This window comes from Taudactylus pleione, unplaced genomic scaffold, assembly GCF_031769625.1.
Source record: "Taudactylus pleione unplaced genomic scaffold, aTauple2 ptg000436l, whole genome shotgun sequence".
Classification (NCBI taxonomy): domain Eukaryota; kingdom Metazoa; phylum Chordata; class Amphibia; order Anura; family Myobatrachidae; genus Taudactylus; species Taudactylus pleione.
The window spans coordinates 229960-248616 of record NW_028284838.1 but is presented as its reverse complement, the minus strand read 5'-3'; the positions used below and the strand labels follow the sequence as shown (position 1 = coordinate 248616).

The 18657-nt window shown below is 44.9% G+C and overlaps 1 protein-coding gene across 1 annotated transcript in view; it reads right to left on the bottom strand.

The window, feature by feature from the left end:
- Nucleotides 1-17550, bottom strand: part of LOC148505800 (retinoic acid receptor responder protein 1-like) — a 32089-nt gene extending 14539 nt beyond the window's left edge. The window contains exon 1 of the mRNA XM_088447672.1: nucleotides 17249-17550. Coding sequence (XP_088303798.1) covers nucleotides 17249-17467 — 219 coding nt within the window. The 5' untranslated portion in view covers nucleotides 17468-17550. The remainder of the gene's footprint in view (nucleotides 1-17248) is intronic.
- Between the last annotated feature and the right edge of the window lie 1107 nt (nucleotides 17551-18657).

The window sequence follows — 18657 nt, the reverse complement described above, 5'->3', positions numbered from 1 at the left end:
GTTTAGTGACAATAGGATGAATCATCTTCATGCGTCTAAACAGCCACCTCCCAGTCACCATGCGACTCAATCGAAACTTCGCTTCTCTGCGCACACACCGTAGGACACATGCAGTGTATTAGTGTTTAGGGATGTTTGTGCGGACACAGTACCAAAAAAATCTGAACACAAGCACAATGCTCCATCAGGGTTAGTTATAAACCTACAACAGTGGCTAGGAGCTGGGCCGGTGCAAACTATAAATTTGAGCCCACCTACATATATGTCCTCTTGATATGTCTCATATTTACCCCCCCCCTTACTCACGTTACGCCACACAGTAGTACCCCTTATACACATAATGCCAAACAGTAGTACCCCTTATACACATAATGCCACACAGTAGTACCCCTTATACAGGTAATGCCAAACAGTAGTACCCCTTATACACATAATGCCACACAGTAGTACCCCTTATACAGATAATGCCAAACAGTAGTACCCCTTATACACATAATGCCAAACAGTAGTACCCCTTATACAGATAATGCCAAACAGTAGTACCCCTTATACACATTATGCCAAACAGTAGTACCCCTTATACAGATAATGCCAAACAGTAGTACCCCTTATACACATTATGCCAAACAGTAGTACCCCTTATACACATTATGCCAAACAGTTGTACACATAATGCCAAACAGTAGTACCCCTTATACACATTATGCCAAACAGTAGTACCCCTTATACACATTATGTCAAACAGTAGTACACATAATGCCAAACAGTGGTACCCCTTATACACATTATGCCAAAACAGTAGAGCCCCTTATTCACCTTATGCCACACAGTAGTACCGCTTATACACATTATATACATTATGCACATAGAGCCCCTTATACACATTATGCCACACAGTAGTACCCCTTATACACATTATGTATATTATGCACATAGAGCCCCTTATACACATTATCCCACACAGTAGTACCGCTTATACACATTATGTACATTACGCACATAGAGCCCCTTATTCACAATATGCCACACAGTAGTACCGATTATACACATTATGTACATTACGCACATAGAGCCCCTTATTCACAATATGCCACACAGTAGTACCGCTTATACACATTATATATATTATGCACATAGAGCCCCTTATTCACATTATGCCACATAGTAATACCCCTTATACACATTATGCCACACAGCAGTACCGCTTATACACATTACGTATATTATGCACATAGAGCCCCTTATTCACATTATGCCACATAGTAATACCCCTTATACACATTATGCCACACAGTAGAGTCCCTTATTCACCTTATGCCACAAAGTAGTACCGCTTATACACATTATGTATATTATGCACATAGAGCCCTTTATTCACATTATGCCACATAGTAATACCCCTTATACACATTATGCCACATAGTAATACCCCTTATACACATTCCACAAAGGAGGTGCCCCTCCTTATCTATCTGTTACTAAATAGTGGACTGGGCCTAATGCCCAGCCACTCACCAGGGGCTTAGGCTATTGCCTGCCTACTTTAGGGTGCATAAAGTGACCTGATCCTAATGCCCAGAGTCACTTTTACATGTGGCATGGGCAATTTGCCCACCTAACATGCCCCACAGGCATGTGGCCTTATTGCATACATGGGCCTAATGCTGACACCTCATGGTCTAGGGAGAGGGAGTGGTAAATTACCGGTAGCCAGGGCCACCTACCGGTAAGTTGAGAGAGCTGCAGTGGGGAGCATTGTTTAGCTCTTTGTTCTCACCACCTGGAGCACTCTCCGCTCTTCATCTTCTTTCTTCTGTCACTGGCCCGTCCTGGCCAATGGTGCCATTTTCTGGCCTCTTTCGCGGCTGCCAGAGCTCTTTAATCCTCTGCTATTGATCACCGCTATACTGAAGGCTCTGCTCGGCAGTCTGATGTCAGACACAGTGAACAGGCGGAGCTATGACAGCTGCTTTTAATTGGCTGCCGGTCTATGAGCTGTGATTGTCTCGTACCCGGTGCCAAGTTCAAATATCCTCTGCTGCCTATTAACTGCCAATCACAGCTCGTGGACAGTGGCAAATTTAAACTGGCGCCGCACCCATTTGCCTGGCTCTTATTAAAATAGCGATGTAGGTGGCAGCTGGTTGTCAAAATCAGTGACCTGCTGTAAAAGCACGATGACTATACAGCCCTTAACTGTAGTGTGGCTGACTGTATATTCATCAATGTAAAAGAGAAAGTAATGGTACGTACACACGATACGATAAAAATGCACCATATGAATGATAAAGATATTGGACCTGATTCAGACCTGCTCGCTAGCAAGCGATCGCTTGTTGCTGGCGATGTTCGCGAATGTGCGCATGCGTATACTTCGCAGTGCGCGTGTGCAAACTAGTATGAGAGACCGGGATGCGCTCGCTCGCTCGCCCTGCAAAGACAGCCCAGTGGAGTGACAGGAGAGTCTGTTTGTGGGTGGTAACAGAGGCAGGGCAGTAGTAACGGGGGTGTGGAGTTGCGGACACAGGTGTGCCTGAGTGTTTCAACGCTGTTTCAGAGGCGTGGATAATTAACAGGCAGCGTCATAGTACACGTCACCTGGTTGAATTTTACATTGAAGTGCTCGCAGTGCTTGCGGTAAGGTACAGTCAACCGCAAGCGCTGCGGTCAGAGTTGATGGAACCCGATGCACCGATGGTTGTATATACTTCCTGGAGATGACTTCACTAATGGGCAGCTAAAGACAGGCTGGTGGGCGTCTGCATACACAAAGTGATCGCTCGCCAAGACATAGTGGGCGTGCTTATGCCTTGCTGTGCGACCGCCTGCCTTGACGTCACTTAGATGAATTTCCATACGCTGGGAGCGAGCGGCCGCATCTAGCGAGCGGGTGTGAATCAGGCCCATAGTTCATATCATTAGCGTTAATTTTTTGGTGCCTTCCAACCCTCAAACGACCAGCGATGCGCGGGCATGTATGGACGATAACGATATCATCCATCGGCCATGCATGCAGGCCAACCTGGTCGATATCAACCAGGTTACATAGGGACGGGCCCGTCGTTGGAGGGTTGGTGGTGTGCTGGATGATTGATATCGATCATCCAGCACACCGGGAAGGTGCAGGGAGATCAGTAAGCAATATCGTTATAGCTGACTGATCGTACCGTGTGTATGCACCATAAGACTCGAAAAAAGTAGCACATTCTAATGAGTATATTATGTATTGATTACCCTACATTCTGTAATGTATAGCTTGTACAATTCCCTCGGCGAGAAAGAGTTTCTGATGTGTTTTGTCCTAAAAAAGCAAGCACACCCAATATGCTTAGCACATGGATTAATATGTGCTACACAGTTATGGGTGTACTTATCCTTTTAACAAAATGAAAAAGCTTACATCCCTCTTATGCAAACCTGTAATCAGTGGTGTACGTATAATCTAAGCATTGGTTTAGAACAGTGGTTCTCAAAATTAGGATGACCTCATTGTAAAAAAAGCCAACCAAGTTATAACAAATGCAGTAATAAAGTTATATAATCCAAATCCTGCTATGCTACACTACACTGGCCTGCACTGGAGACCTTCAAACTGCAAATCTGCCCAGGACCCAGGCAGGTCACAGGAACAGCAAGGCGTCTGGGATACAAGGTTGCAGGGTAAATAGCATAATTAGCAGAACTGATAAGAAATGAATGAAGGAAAGGTTATGATGCTTTTACACATGGAAAAGGCTTGTTTTTTATGTCCATGTGAAATGTTTACTCCCCTAGAGGAAACATTGTTTGCAGAAACTGACAAGGAAAAGAATAATCCTTGGAAAAAGAAAACAGAATGTTCTAATGTCAAAACAATTGCATAATATTGCTTAAACTTACAAAATCGGTTTCATATATTATTTATGCAGGTTGGGAAAGTGATTGTTCACGCATTATAAAACTTAGTAATACATCAAGCAAAATAACATGCAGCTCTGGGGTGCCTATTACATAATGTATGTCCCTGTTTCTCTAATCCCTGATGCTTTCAATGTGCTGAAGATATTAATAGCTGTGAACTTTAGTTCCACCAAGAACTATACACCATCTTCCCAAAGGAGCGTAAGATAGATTGCTCAAGTTCTAGACCTTCAGTATCCTATTGTCCAGCTTCAGCTTACAAGATTTCCATGTGGAATTTCAGCCTATTCTGCGCTATAGGTAACGGAGCTGAATTTTATATACACAGAACACTCATTAAATAAAAACTCATCACTTCTCAGGACGTGTCCAATAGAATATGGCAAGGAAAGGACACTGGCAAAATGTTCTGCAATGGTACTGAAATTAGCACATTGAATTTATGTTTTGTATGGTTAGAATGATTGTTCCTATGTCTTTTACCGTTGTAAAATTAGTTTTCCTGAAGAAACTATCATTATAGATATAATTCTGCCTTACAAGAAGGATACAACAGCAAGTGCAAATGTTGTGCCACCCCATTCAGGTTCTAGGCCTATTACTGAGTCTGAGCACAATACCAGTTTTTCAATCCATTGAATGAAAACGCTGGTGAGATCTGTGCAGAGATAATCCTGGGTTGACATCCAGATATGTCTCTCTCTCTACTTTATCCCTTGACCTCTAATTTTCCGCCTACGTTTCTCTGAACAGACTGATACTTAATTGCTGTTTTATGCAGAAATGCAGTAACCTCTGCTGAATGAGTAACAATGGCAAGCATAGGAAAGGCTTGCAGTGTATTACATAACATGTCCGGGACGGAATAGGTTGCAGTGTTTCTTGTATTTCTGTTACTGCAACGTCATCTCTAGAGAGAAACTGGGATGCCTGTTTACAAATATTTTACATGCACTCTTTGTTTTATTATTTCTAGCAGTATTAGCAACTACTGATTACACTGTACAACAAATTCATACTTTTGTTTCCTTTCTAAAAATAGTCATACATTACTAATTTGAGGTCAAGAAAAACTAAAATGATTTCAGAATGTTTTTACTAGCTCTATTTTTTGAGCTACACTACTTGCACTATACTGTATGTACATTAGTAATATAGTCATAGTGAAAAGCTATTTTAAAATAATGTGATATTTTCTTGATAGAAAATAAATAACAGTTGTTTTAATTCAATCAATCACAAATAAGAACACAAAACGAAACAAACATACAGCATATGAAACAAACATACAGCATACGAAACAAACATACAGCATACGAAAGTACTATCTAATATAGTGGCTTATTCATCGGGGTGCTTTCTCTTTGCTTGTCGCTTGTACTCCTCTTCTGGGGCATCTCGTGTCGCTGTCCAACAGTAGTGACTGACCTACCCTGATATCTTTGTTCCATTGCTGAAATGTCTTGGTGGAATCGCTCACTATGTTTATCACTCAGTGCACCACAGTTATCTTGTGTGGGAAATCCCGCGAATCGCATATATTTGAATAGGGGAGGGGACAAATAACTGATTCATTTAATTGGGTCATTAGGCCGCGCCCCCTCTGTGCGGAACGCAGATTGCTGGTAAGATTCTCTCCATTCGGAACTCAGGGCCTGATTCAGAGCCGATTGTAAGCGGCCGCTCGTTCGATCTGAGTGATGTTCGCACAACTGCGCATGCATATGGGTCATAATGCGCATACCAGTCATTGCGGACGGAAATCGAGCGCTCGCAAAACAGCGAGGGACTGCTAATTTGATTGACAGAATGTACCGTTTGTGGGTGGTAACAGAGGAAGGTGCTTGAAAACGGGGGAGTGGAGATCCGAACGCAGGCGTGCCTAACAGTAAAAAGGGCGTTTAATGGGAGTGCATAATTAGTAAAGGAGTGTCATCGACCACGTCACTTGGTTGACTTTTAGCCTGAACTGCTCGCAGTGATTGCGGTAGGATAAACCTACCACAAGCACTGCGAGCAGTTCAGATGCCTTTCGATGTACCCGATTAATCAAATAAATACCGGAGATGACGTGTCATGCGAACGGCAAAGGGGCGTCTTTACAAAATAGCGAGCGCATTTTTTGTTCGCTCGCTCAGACATAGAGGCGTCAACAAACCGCAATGAGCGAGCATACAATTTATATAGCCGGCCCCTTTTTTTGAACGGCCGTCCGCAAATAGCATCCGGGTCTGAATCAGGACCTCAGAGCTAACTGAGAGTTTTAAATGTCATATTCATTCTTTGCATGCTGAAATCAATTAGAAGTAACTATTTTCACATCGGAAACATTTTCATTGTTGTGCAGTGTTATTACTTTTACAAAAGAGCATTTATGTATCCTGAAAATATATGAATTTGTCTCCAGTGAATTGTATTATTATAAATATACTAGCAACCCGCCTCGGCTTCGTACGGGAGCAATTTCATCTCACCATAGCCATAGAGTGAGAAGCAGGGGGTTGTGGTGATATGCAGAGGCCTGTAGTGTGGTGCAGGGGGCTGTGGTAAGAAGCAGGGACCTGTGGTAAGATGCAAGGGGCTGTGGTGAAATGGAGGGGGCAGTAGTGAAAAGCAGGAGGCTGTTCTGAGATGCAGGGGGCAGAGTAAGAAGGAGGCTCTTGTGAGAGACTGTGGTGACATAGCGTAGGTTGTTATGAGATGCAGGGGATTATGGTGAGATGAATTTGCTCCTGTGCGAAGCCACAGCGGGGCAATAGTTATATATATATAGAGAGAAGAGATGAAATTACACAAAACATAAAAACATTGGTCCAAATGTAGAAAAGTGGAGCTAGATTAAAGTCTAGGACCTGGTTCACTGACAAGTATTTCCGCCTCTTGAAAAAGCCGCCGGAGTGCGGTGAAAAGCGTTGAGGATACGATATTAATGGCCTTGTGACAGTTGCCATTTACCACCCGGGACTCACCAAAGAGCTTCCCCGTGAAACCCATCTGCAGTAGTCGGCACACTATGTGACCCGCACAGCCCTGTGGGAGTCAGAGACTCAGAGAGCTGTGTTTGGAGAGACCCGTGGAGAGAGACGTCCAAATACTGTGCCGGGAGGAATATTCACACTGCCGAAGCACATACAGCGTGAGGCCCGCTGGAGCGGTGTCACATGCAGGAGGATAGTGAGTACTCTGGAGAACTGAACTGTTCACACCACATATTGTTACACTTTAACTACTCTGAATTTCACTCTGAGGCACTGTGGATTATTGGAATCTACTAGCTCTATTTGGGAGCCCGTTACCACAATAACTATCTGCTACACTTGTTGCCTTTTCCAGTGGCATTTATGCTCTTAAGGAGAACTGCTAATTTCCATAACACTGGTTGTTATATAATAAGAGTCTGTTGGTTAAACGTGTATCCAGCTACATCATTTGGTAGCAATCTGGCACAAAACAGTCTATATCTGTGGATTTTGTATTCTGGATTTGTGTTTTTTGTTTTCTTTATTGTGATTTTATTGTAACCATACTGATGTATGTATATCCCCACTCCCGGGAGTTTTATAAATGGTGATTGCTTATTATTAAAATTATTTAAATAAAAACAGTATATATTACCCCTTGCTGTGTGAACTAAGCGCCACCTACTTTTTCTGTCCAGATTAAAGGCCCTGATTCAGAGCTGGATGCTGGGTGACCACCCACAGCTATTGCGAGCGGCCAGGTGATGGTCGCGATGGTCTCGACCATTGCGACCATCGGGGCTTGCGACAAGACCCTTGTGGTAGGGTCTCGTTCCCGCAAGCCCCAGTGAGCTTTCGGCTCTATTAGAGTCGGAAGCTCACCCACTGACATCACTCGTGATGTCAGTGGGGCCACCCCCAATCGGCAGGCGTTTCTTCGGGAACGCCTCCGTTTGGCCAGCCACCCCCCCCTGCCCGCCTCCAAAACGGGGCAAGCTGTCAATCAAAATCAACAGCTGCCTTGCTTTGGTGCAAGACCCGTAGCGACGGAGCACCCGTAGCTAGCCGGGTCTCACGCATGCCACGTCGGAGCAGGCTCCGGCGTGCGCATGTGCAGTGGCCAAACATCGACCCAAAGTCTGTTACGAATGTATTTTGTTATAGAAACACTATAGAATTTATTTACAAATACTGTTAAATTGAAAATGACAAAAATAATATTGAAACAGCAAATGTTAATAGCACATGAATTTCCCAGATTTGTGAATGTGAGGTTAAATCATTCAGCCTGCAGATTGCTAATGTCAAAGGATTATTTACATATTTTGCAATTTAAATTGGAGTTACTATCGCATTATTCAGGAAAGATGTTTGCGTCAATTATGAATATGATTATATCAGTCGTGTTTGAAACAAGCAGGGCGCTACCACACTGCAAATTTTCCCCACAGCATTTCTTGGTATAATACTGTTTTACTGGAATGAAGGCTTTCATAGTCAGTCTGTCACATTAATGTTTCTTGATATAATTTTTTGGAAATTGCTTTGTACTTCATTTTCACACTGAAGCTAATTTTTTGTCTAGCACAGGGGAATGTATATGAGAGATAAATTATCTGATTGTCCAATATCTCTTTGCCTGCTCACTGTCATATTTACAATCCTTTCTGGACTGAGGAGTCTATTTACCAAGCCCTGGATGGAGATGAAATGGACTGAGATATAGTGCCAGCCAATCAGCTCCTATATTACATTTTTCAAAGATGGCAGTTAGGAGCTGATTGGCTGGGACTTTATCTCCGTTTAAGGCTTAGTAAATAGATTGGTCTTACCCCAAATTACATTCAATCCTGACCAATTACGTCACACATGTCACTTTCTGCTAGGTGATGTAACATGACTATTAAAGGGAAATAAAAATATAGTGGAACAATAGGACTGTACTAAATGGTGGGAATGGGTATGAAGTCCCGACGCCAGCATCCCGAAGGGAGAAGATCCCGAAATGGCAGGCAAGTACTCTATCCCTACCCCTCTTCCCCCCTAACCCTCCCTTAGTGGTGCCTAACCCTAACCTCCCCCCCTAGTGCCTAACCCTAACCTCCCCCTGGGGATGCCTAACCTTAATCCCCCCCTTACAGCTTCCTAAACCTAACCCTCCTGGGGGGTGCCTAACCCTAACCTCCCCCCTGTATGTGCCTAACCCTAAGGTGCCTAATCCTAGCCTCCTAATTCTAAGGGTGCCCCGGACTTACCTCATTTGGGATGGCGTCCTTCTGTGTTCCGGCATCGGGATTAAGATAGGCGTTGGTATTTTGATGCATATCTCAAGTCCCTTGTCGGGATTCCGATGTCGGTATTGAGACCGGCGAACTACATCCCAAATGGTGAGCTTTACAAGCAGACTTACTAGCATCAGCAACTTGAGCAACTTTAAATGTAAGCCCAGTTGTGATATCTGGCCAGAAATATTGAGTGGCTGATTGGTAAAGTGTGTAAAGCTTACCAAATCGGCCGCTCACTCGGTGTGATGGCCAGTCGTCCGCTGGGTTGGGAAAGCATGTACCCAGTTTAAAGACTACACCCTTCACCCAATCATCTCAAGGTGTCTCCCCTCACCAGCATCTATATCTTCCTTGCATAATCACAAAAAGTAGAAGCACACAACAACATACAAAGCAATATCACAATGCACCAGTGACTTCCAAAGTAATGGGAAAGGGAGGATGATGTTCTGCACAACGCAGTGCACATTCTAGTAATCTCAGCACTATACAGAGACCATTATGTGACCACTACACCATACAGAGCCCACTCTGTGATCATTGTACAATGCAGTGCACATTCTAGTAATCTCAGCACTATACAGAGACCATTATGTGACCGCTACACCATACAGAGCCCACTCTGTGATCATTGTACAATGCAGTGCACATTTTAGTAATCTCAGCACTATACAGAGACCATTATGTGACCGCTACACCATACAGAGCCCACTCTGTGATCATTGCACAATGCAGAATCCATTCTGTGGCCACTCACAATTTGTAGAGGCTTTCTGTAACCACTACAAAATATTATGACCATTCTGGTGATATGCGTCCGGCATCCCGGTGGTCTGAATGCCGCCACTCCTATTACCGGCGCCAAAATCCTGGCGCTGGTCAGAAGCCTGGCGCTGTCATCCTGACCGCCGGGATACCGAATGTAAGTATTGGGGTGTTAGGTTTAGGGTGCAGGGTTAAGCACTACGGGAAGGGTTAGGGACCAACTGGGGAGTGTTAGGGTTTAGGCACTGGGGAGGGGGAGGTTAGGTTCAGGCACTAGAGGGGGAGGTTAGGGTTAGGCACCAAAGAGGGGGGGGTTAGGGTAGGGAGAGGGGAAAAGTTAGCATAACGACCAACAAGTGTTGGTATATTAACCCTTTCGAGATGCCGGCGCCGGGATTCTAACAGCCGGGTTCCTGAGCGCCGGCATCTCATATTGATTCCATTCTGGTGACCACTGCATAATGCAAAGACCTTCTGTGACCATTGCACAATATCAGGCTCATTCTGTGACTATAACACCATGCAGACAAATGATGTGATGACTGTAAAATACAGAACAAAGTCTGCTGACCACTGCATAATGCAGGACCCATTCTGGTGACCACTACATAATACAGAGCAAAATCTGCTGACCACTGCATAATGCAGGACCCATTCTGGTGACCACTACATAATACAGAGCCCAATCTGCTGACCACTGCATAATGCAGGACCCATTCTGGTGACCCCTAAATAATACAGAGCCCAATCTGCTGACCACTGCATAATGCAGGACCCATTCTGGTGACCACTACATAATACAGAGCCCAATCTGCTGACCACTGCATAATGCAGGACCCATTCTGGTGACCACTACATAATACAGAGCCCAATCTGCTGACCACTGCACAATGCAGGAGCCATTCTGGTGACCACTACATAATGCAGAGCCCAATCTACTGACCACTGCACAATGCAGGACCCATTCTGGTGACCACTACATAATGCAGAGCCCAATCTGCTGACCACTGCACAGTGTAGAGACTTTCTGTTACAACTGTACAATGCAGAGCCATTCTTTGACCACTGCACACTGCAGAGCCCATCCTATGATGACTGTAAAATGCAGAGCCCATTCTGGTGATCACTGCATATTGCCCATTCTATTGATCGCTGCACAATGATGAAATCCATTTTGTGAGCTCATTCTGGTGACACACAATACATAACCTGTATGAAATGAACAGGTCAAATGATATGACTACTGCACATGAGGTGCACATTGTAGTAATTAGTACAAGTTATGTTTATGTCATTGTTATTACCATAAGCAACAGGTATCAAGGTTGTCCAGCTCCAGTAAGTGAGGGAATGGAGCACCTTCAGAATGTTACTCTAGGGCCCCTGTATTCCTAGTTACACTCCAGTCTGTACCGTGAAGTGCAAAACAAGTGCTTACAGTTTTAACAACCATGTTTGCATGAGGCATATTTATGCTGTAGGTGAACAAAAATTAAAAAAAAATGCCTGCCATCTCTTACTGCCCCTATCAAACATGGGTGTAAGTATTAGAACCGATTACGTGTCTGTGAAATTAGTTTGTACAGTAAGGAGAACATCTAACTTGTAGTTGTGAAAGGGAATGGGGAAAATACAAAGGCAGAATATAATCATACATAATTAATATGTTCCGTTTCCATTTTTCTATTGACACAAATCAGATATCAAGGGGTAAATGTTATAGGGTCTGAGTTTTAATTGCGAGACAAACTCAGACCTTCTTACGCATTTAAGGTCCGAGTTTGTCCCACAACTCACCAAATGTAATAGCCTGCAAACTTGTGAGTTCGAGGCTATTACATTATGCGAGTCTGCACGAGTTTTCGTCTATGTAATGTGGTAATATGGGGATAGTAAAACAGGGGTCAGGGCTGCGATGACGCCGTCATGCTCCCGCACCACCCACTTACGCCGCTGCTACGCCCCCCTGCTGCACTGACCTGGCTGCCCCCTCGCTGAGGTGTACGTAATGCTTCAAATCTGCTGTAAAAAGATATTATAAATATATCAACTAAGTCATTATTTAATAAAAAAAACAAGTTAGAACTGTGGCTGCAAACTGCAGAGAGCATTCTCTGCCATGGCAACAGCTCTGCCAAGGAATAGACAAGTCCCTAACCTACTTACAGCTGAGTGGTGATGCCAAGAGCTCTGGAGACCCAAACCCATAGTAACTGTCTTACTGCATACATATAGAACCAACCTAATACAAGGTGGCATAATTACCACCAGGCATGGCGATTACTAGCCAGGTGCAGCCAGCTCAGGTGAGTTATTGAAAGACTATTATTTCTCCATAAAAAGACTAATATAAGAGGCTGGCACACTGAACCATATTTAGTGTACAAGTTACAAGCAGAACCTATTAAGTATTATGAGGAATAACAGGTGCCATTAATTGCAATGGACCACTCTGTTTTAAATTAGCAAATTGTTGGCAAAACTCTGACAACAGACAGTAAGGGGTATATTTACTAAAGTAAGAGTTTTTAGAAATGGAGATGTTGCCAGGGGCGAATTTATAATGGGTGCAGGGTCCAGGGAGGGCCCGCACCGCACACCCTGCAACCATATTATACTTACCTCTCCGGAGTCCCACGTCGGTGCCGGTGTCTGTACTGCAAAAAACGGCTGGAAAATGGGTGCCGCAGTGTTGGTGTTCAGAAAACATCGGTGGTCTTCTAACGATGGTTTAAAACCATCAACCATCAATGGCCATTACTAATGTGTTCCCTAATCCTGGCCATGTTCTCCCCTTGAGATGAGCTGCAAGTGTTTTGCACAGAAGAAATAGGGGGACTTGGAAAAAATTGGTATGTGGACTAAGGGCCTGATTCAGAGTTTTACGCAATGGCGATATTTTCACAGTTCAGCAATGGTTTGCAACTGCGCATGCACGAAACATAGTGGGAAGTATTACTGTGCACGTGCGAGCTAATGTTTGAGACGGCATTCACAAATGTCTGTAATTGCAACATTCTGAGAAGACCACTGCGATCCATGGGGATTCCCGGGAGTCAGGGAGGTGGACGAAAGTGAACGCAAAAAGGGGCCGGTCCATGACATTGTTATAGGTTCCAAGGATGTGTCTGCGATTGTGGCTGCATTCTCAATCGCAGAACCAGTCTCAGAGGCCATATTTAGAGAGAGAGAGATGTACCCAAATCTGCGCAACCCAGGACTTACTCGAGGAGTCGATGTTCGTCCGATGTTGCATTTATGGTGGTGTGTTTTCAACCCCCGGTTCTGGCGGATCTACTCACAATGCAGATAAGAAAAGTGGGTGTAGCAGCATTTGCTCAGTCCGATATATGCTACTTCAGGCTGTCTGTTGGCAGGCATTTACATATTTTCGCACATAAACTGCGTGAGAAATTGCAGCTGCGAATGTAATAGCGTACAACTTCACTTTTACACCAAAGTCCCAGGTCTGACCTGAGATTTGGAACACGTTTCCAACCCGGAGCAGACCCGGGACAGGCCCCCTTTAACACCGCAGTGCCAGCACCGTTCACACCGGACCCGGGTCAGCACTGACCCAGCTCTCCGACGCAGGTGAGCAGCGCTTCTTCCCCTCCCTCCCCCTCTGCGACCTACTTCCCTAATTCCGAAGCGGTCCGGTGGCAGGAAGGGCAGGTGGGGTGGGATGCGCTGCTCCGCTCTGGTCGGCCAGGCAGTGGATGCTTGGAGATGATGTCATCTCCAAGCACCACTGAAGCCGGCCAATCAGGTGGCATGTGGCGCAACCCACGTCATCGTGACCTGGGCTGCACCGTTTGCATTGCAGGGTGACATGGGAACGACTCGCGCTCAACCCTGCAAGCTAGCCGGGTCAGATCCCCGGGTCACTGGACCCGGGTTGATCCATTTACACCGACTAAAATCCTGGGTTGATGCGTGTTCACGTGCATCAACCCGGGATTTTTCAGTCAGTGTAAAAGGGGTATAAGTCAGGCCCTATGATAACAATTCAGACACATACTACAGTTACTATAGTGAAGCAGATTAGAAACTATTGGCACAGTGACCTTCATGTTAGAACAAAGCAGCATCTCATGTGTCCTCATTATCTAGGACTTGTGTTGACAGCTCACCTCTCAACCATGGCCTAACTACAACCTTGTCCTTTACTGGAAAGTTCTGCACCATAGGATCCAAGTGTCAGTTTAATAAGTAACATAAGGGTTCTTCATACCAGAAGAGAATATCTTACTTGAATTGTTCAATATATAACTTAATCTGACTTATGTTGTGAGTTCAGTGTCAGTTAGTTATCAAGAGGCAAAATACGTCAAGCAAATAGACCATGCAAAGGATGTCGCCATGTGTGGATGATTTACTGTTACCACATCTGATACAAAAATAAAATAGATTCCAAAATACAAAGGGGTCTATGTACTAAGCCTTGGAGAGAGATAAAGTGGTTAGAGATAAAGGACCTTATTCAGAGTCGGTCGCGAGCACCGATGCACTCGTAACCGACTCCATGGTTAGGCCTGCGCACGCGCAGCAGCCACACTGCGCGAGCGTAAGCCCCGGAGCGACAGAGAAGCTCTGTCGCTCTGGAGCTCACTACCAAAGGGGCGGCTGTCGATATTGATCGACAGCTGCCCCCGTTTGGTAGGCGGGCCGGGGGGGTGGTTTCCAAAATGGAGGCATTCCTTTACGAATGCCTACCGTTTTGTGGGCGGCCGCACTGACATCATCAGTGATGTCAGTGGGGAGCTTCCTGCTCCATCAGAGCAGAAAGCTCCCTGGGGCTTACGAGTGCCCAGACCCAACCTTAGGGTCTGATCATAAGCCCCGATGGTCGCGATGGTGATCACCATCGCGACCATCAACCTGGTCGGTCATTAAGCTGTGGGTGGTGACCCACAGCTTAACGATCAACAAGGAGGCAGCCGTTCAGGATGCAGGCGGCCTGATTCAGGGCGACTGCTTGCATCTAACGACTGCCTCTGAATGAGGGCCAAAGTACTATCCAATCAGCTCCTTACTGTCATTTTTCAAATGCAGCCTGTAAAGTGGCAGTTAGGAGCTGTTTGGTTGGCACTTTATCTCCATCCACTTTATATCTCTCCAAGGCTTAGTAGATAGGGGTCTTAATCCTAAAGATCTGTCATTTTGATATCATAGTGCCAAAAAATGCCACAGTATATTGTGATTATGACTCTGGTACATGTTCTGAACATGACAGCGTATAGCCTTTGCCTTCCATACCAGTCACTAGCAGACTATGATAATTAATCGTTATAGAATGTTACAGAACACGGTCTTGTTATAATCACCCCTAGACCAATACATATACAAATATTTTTACATAGCAGTTCATCCTTATAAACCTTCTAAAACAAAGTTAGGGAATTTATTACTTCTCAGTTCATGAACAACTGCAGATTTAAAGGAGAACAACATGGTAGTGGCAGATATTTCAAAGGTATGGCGGAATGATATTTAATGGTTGTAAACATGAGTTACTGTTCTGCTGCCAACTCCTGCAAAGCTCTTCCCTGTATCCTTCATATTTTGGCTGTAAGCACAATTGTGATGCTCCATTTACTCCACTGACCAATTTTCCCCCTTCAGGGAATTATCTTCCCGTGTAGAATTTCTTACAGGATCCCCAACTTTATTTATGCTTTATGATAGGCAACGTGATTCACTTTAGGGAGGGCATTGGGTGGACTTCTACCCTTGAAAAGGCCTGCAAGTTACTCTTATGCTGGGTACACAATTACCGTTGTGTACCCAGGACGATATTGTAGGCGGAAGGTCCCGGCATCAGCAAGCGCGTGCAGGTCTGATGGGCGATGACGCTGATGATGAGCGGGAGCGCGCATCATCAGCGACATAGCGGGTACACACTGACCCATGTGGATGATATGGGAATGTAATGAGCAGCCCTCCGAGCCTCCCAGCTGGTTGACAGGCTGCGGCGTTTGGGAAGTGGAACGAGGGCATTCCTGAGCAGCGTTCCTGGAAACGAGGGACTGCGTCGGTGCACGCAGACTTCCTGGCCTCGCAAGCTGCCGGGACCCGGTCAGGCTGCAGTAAGCTATCTATAACACTGATCAACAATATTAGCAGGCCTTCTAAAAAAGCATTATAAGCTATATAACACAAATATGACAACACATAGAAATGAACTGGGGGAAGCAAGAGAGTACTTGGAACGGGAAGCAGAATCCGGACCCAGGTCCGTCTATTGCCCATCACTTCTCTACTCTATTATTACCTGTTGTCATACATCTCTAGTTCTCAAACTACACAGTGAAGATTCACCCAATAATTGTTTTAGATAGAGATATGTATTCTATTTAAACTAAAAGCAAAAGCATTTGGTTAAGCAGAGCCTTGCAGCCCAATCAATGCCAGTGCATCCATCAGAAAACCATGACTGCTTGTTATGGCAACCCTTCAACTATGCAATTAATACTATAGCAACCAGCTCGTTTTTCATGAATTCACAGCTTTTTTATTTTATGCTAATAGGGTAATTGTTGCCTATGAAAGGCAGAGGCACATGAGAAATGCCCCTGCACACACACAAAGGCCATGTGTGGGAGGTGGGCAGCAGAGGCACATGAGAAATACCCCTGCACACACACAAAGACCATGTGTGGGAGGTGGGCAGCAGAGGCACATGAGAAATACCCCTGCACACACACAAAGACCATATGTGGGAGGTGGGCAGCAGAGGCACATGATAAATACCCCTGCACACACACAAAGACCATGTTTGGGAGGTGGGCAGCAGGGGCACATTAGAAATACCCCTGCACACACACAAAGACCATGTGTGGGAGGTGGGCAGCAGAGGCACATGATAAATGCCCCGGCACACACACATAGACCATATGTGGAAGGTGGGCAGCAGAGGCACATGATAAATACCCCTGCACACACACAAAGACCATGGGAGGTGGGCAGTAGAGGCACATGAGAAATACCCCTGCACACACACACACAAAGGCCATGTGTAGGAGGTGGGCAGCAGATGTACATGATAAATACCCCTGCACACACACAAAGACCATGGAAGGTGGGCAGTAGAGACACGTGAGAAATACCCCTGCACACACACACAAAGACAATGTGTGGGAGGTGGGCAGTAGAGTCTGACACTTGTCCATCTTCCTAATCTACAATATTGTATGCAGTAAGTAACCCTGTCTAACACTGCCCCCAGCACTGGTCCTGCTGCTTACACAGCCGCCCCCACTGCGACTGGCTCGCAGCATCATGATGTCATCATACATGCACTGTTGGCAGTCACTTATAGATCTAGTGGCCACTTACCTTCAGAATTGCTTTCTTGACATCAACCACTTCCAGAAGCTGGTGGGGAGAGCCGGATAGGTAGTTAAGGTAGGTGAGCGCTAGGCGGGCAGCTTGCCTGGCTTCTCTGTTGTTGCTGGGTATCTCCCGGGAAGACCAAGAGCCCGGGGACACTACAAAGGGCAGGGCTGGTATGGCACAGGGCATCAGCGCCAGCAGCAGACACAGAGAACCTTGCATGGTGATGCTGTGATGTATACCGCTGTGCCCGACTGCTGCTACTAATAGAGCCTGTGCTGAGGGCAGCTCCTCCCATAACGGTGTCATTATACAGGGGAGAGAAATCCTCCTCCTGCCTCTTATCTCTGTGAGCGATGCCAGGGCTCTGACGTGACATCCCCCAGCCCCTGTGCGTCTTTTCCCATAAATCAGATTATGCTTGGCTGCCCTCTGCCTCCCAGAGCTATTCCTTCCTTCCTGGCATCCCACAGGGCTGTCTTTGTCTTTTCTTGTCTTGTTTTCACGCATTCTATTGATAACGTGACATACTGATATTGCCCTCCATCAATTTAGCTTTGTCACAGGTACTGGACAGGTGAAACAGTTCTAGTCGGTCTATGAAGGTCCCATCAGTCACAGCGTGTAATATAAAACACTCCAAACGGCCAATCATAAACAGCCATAGATTTCCTACTACTACGTTTCTGCAAAAAAAGCTATGTGCAACATGATCCTTACATCATTTATTAGTAAATATGCCTAAATCACCATGATTAATAGTTTAAGTCAGTATATACTGTGTGTGTGTTTTCACCTACAGTTAGCACATGAAATATTGTACAAGGCAAGTATCTGATGGGACGGTAATAATTCTGCCCCCAATAACTACAGTAAAAATGTGGCCAAGGCACCTGGTAAACTTGGAATATCTTTAACATTGTGCAGTTTAATGTGTACTGTCCCTTTAAATATGAATAATCAGGCACAGCTTGGAATACTCATTTATTATTTATTGCAAATTTCCCCCGCTGTCATTTTATATAGCTGCATATCGCGGTAATAAGACTTTTTTTTTTGTTCAAAATATATCAAACTTATTTTGCCAGGACAGTGGCTGCTACAAAATTCTATCCCAGTGAAAAGTAATAAGTAAAGTAAAACCTAGGGGGTAAATTTACTAAAGTGAGAGTTTTTAGAAGTGGAGATGTTGCCCATAGCATCCAATCAGATTATAGCTATTATCTTCTAGAAGGTGCTAGATAAATGTTAAGTAGAATCTGATTGGTTGCATCTATGGGCAACATCTCCACTTCTAAAAACTCTCACTTTAGTAAATTTACCCTCTAGAGTAGAAAGTGATAGCTTGTGGCTTGTGCTACCACTTCTCTGGCCTACAGAGCATATGCAGCCATTTGTGTTACTGTAATCTC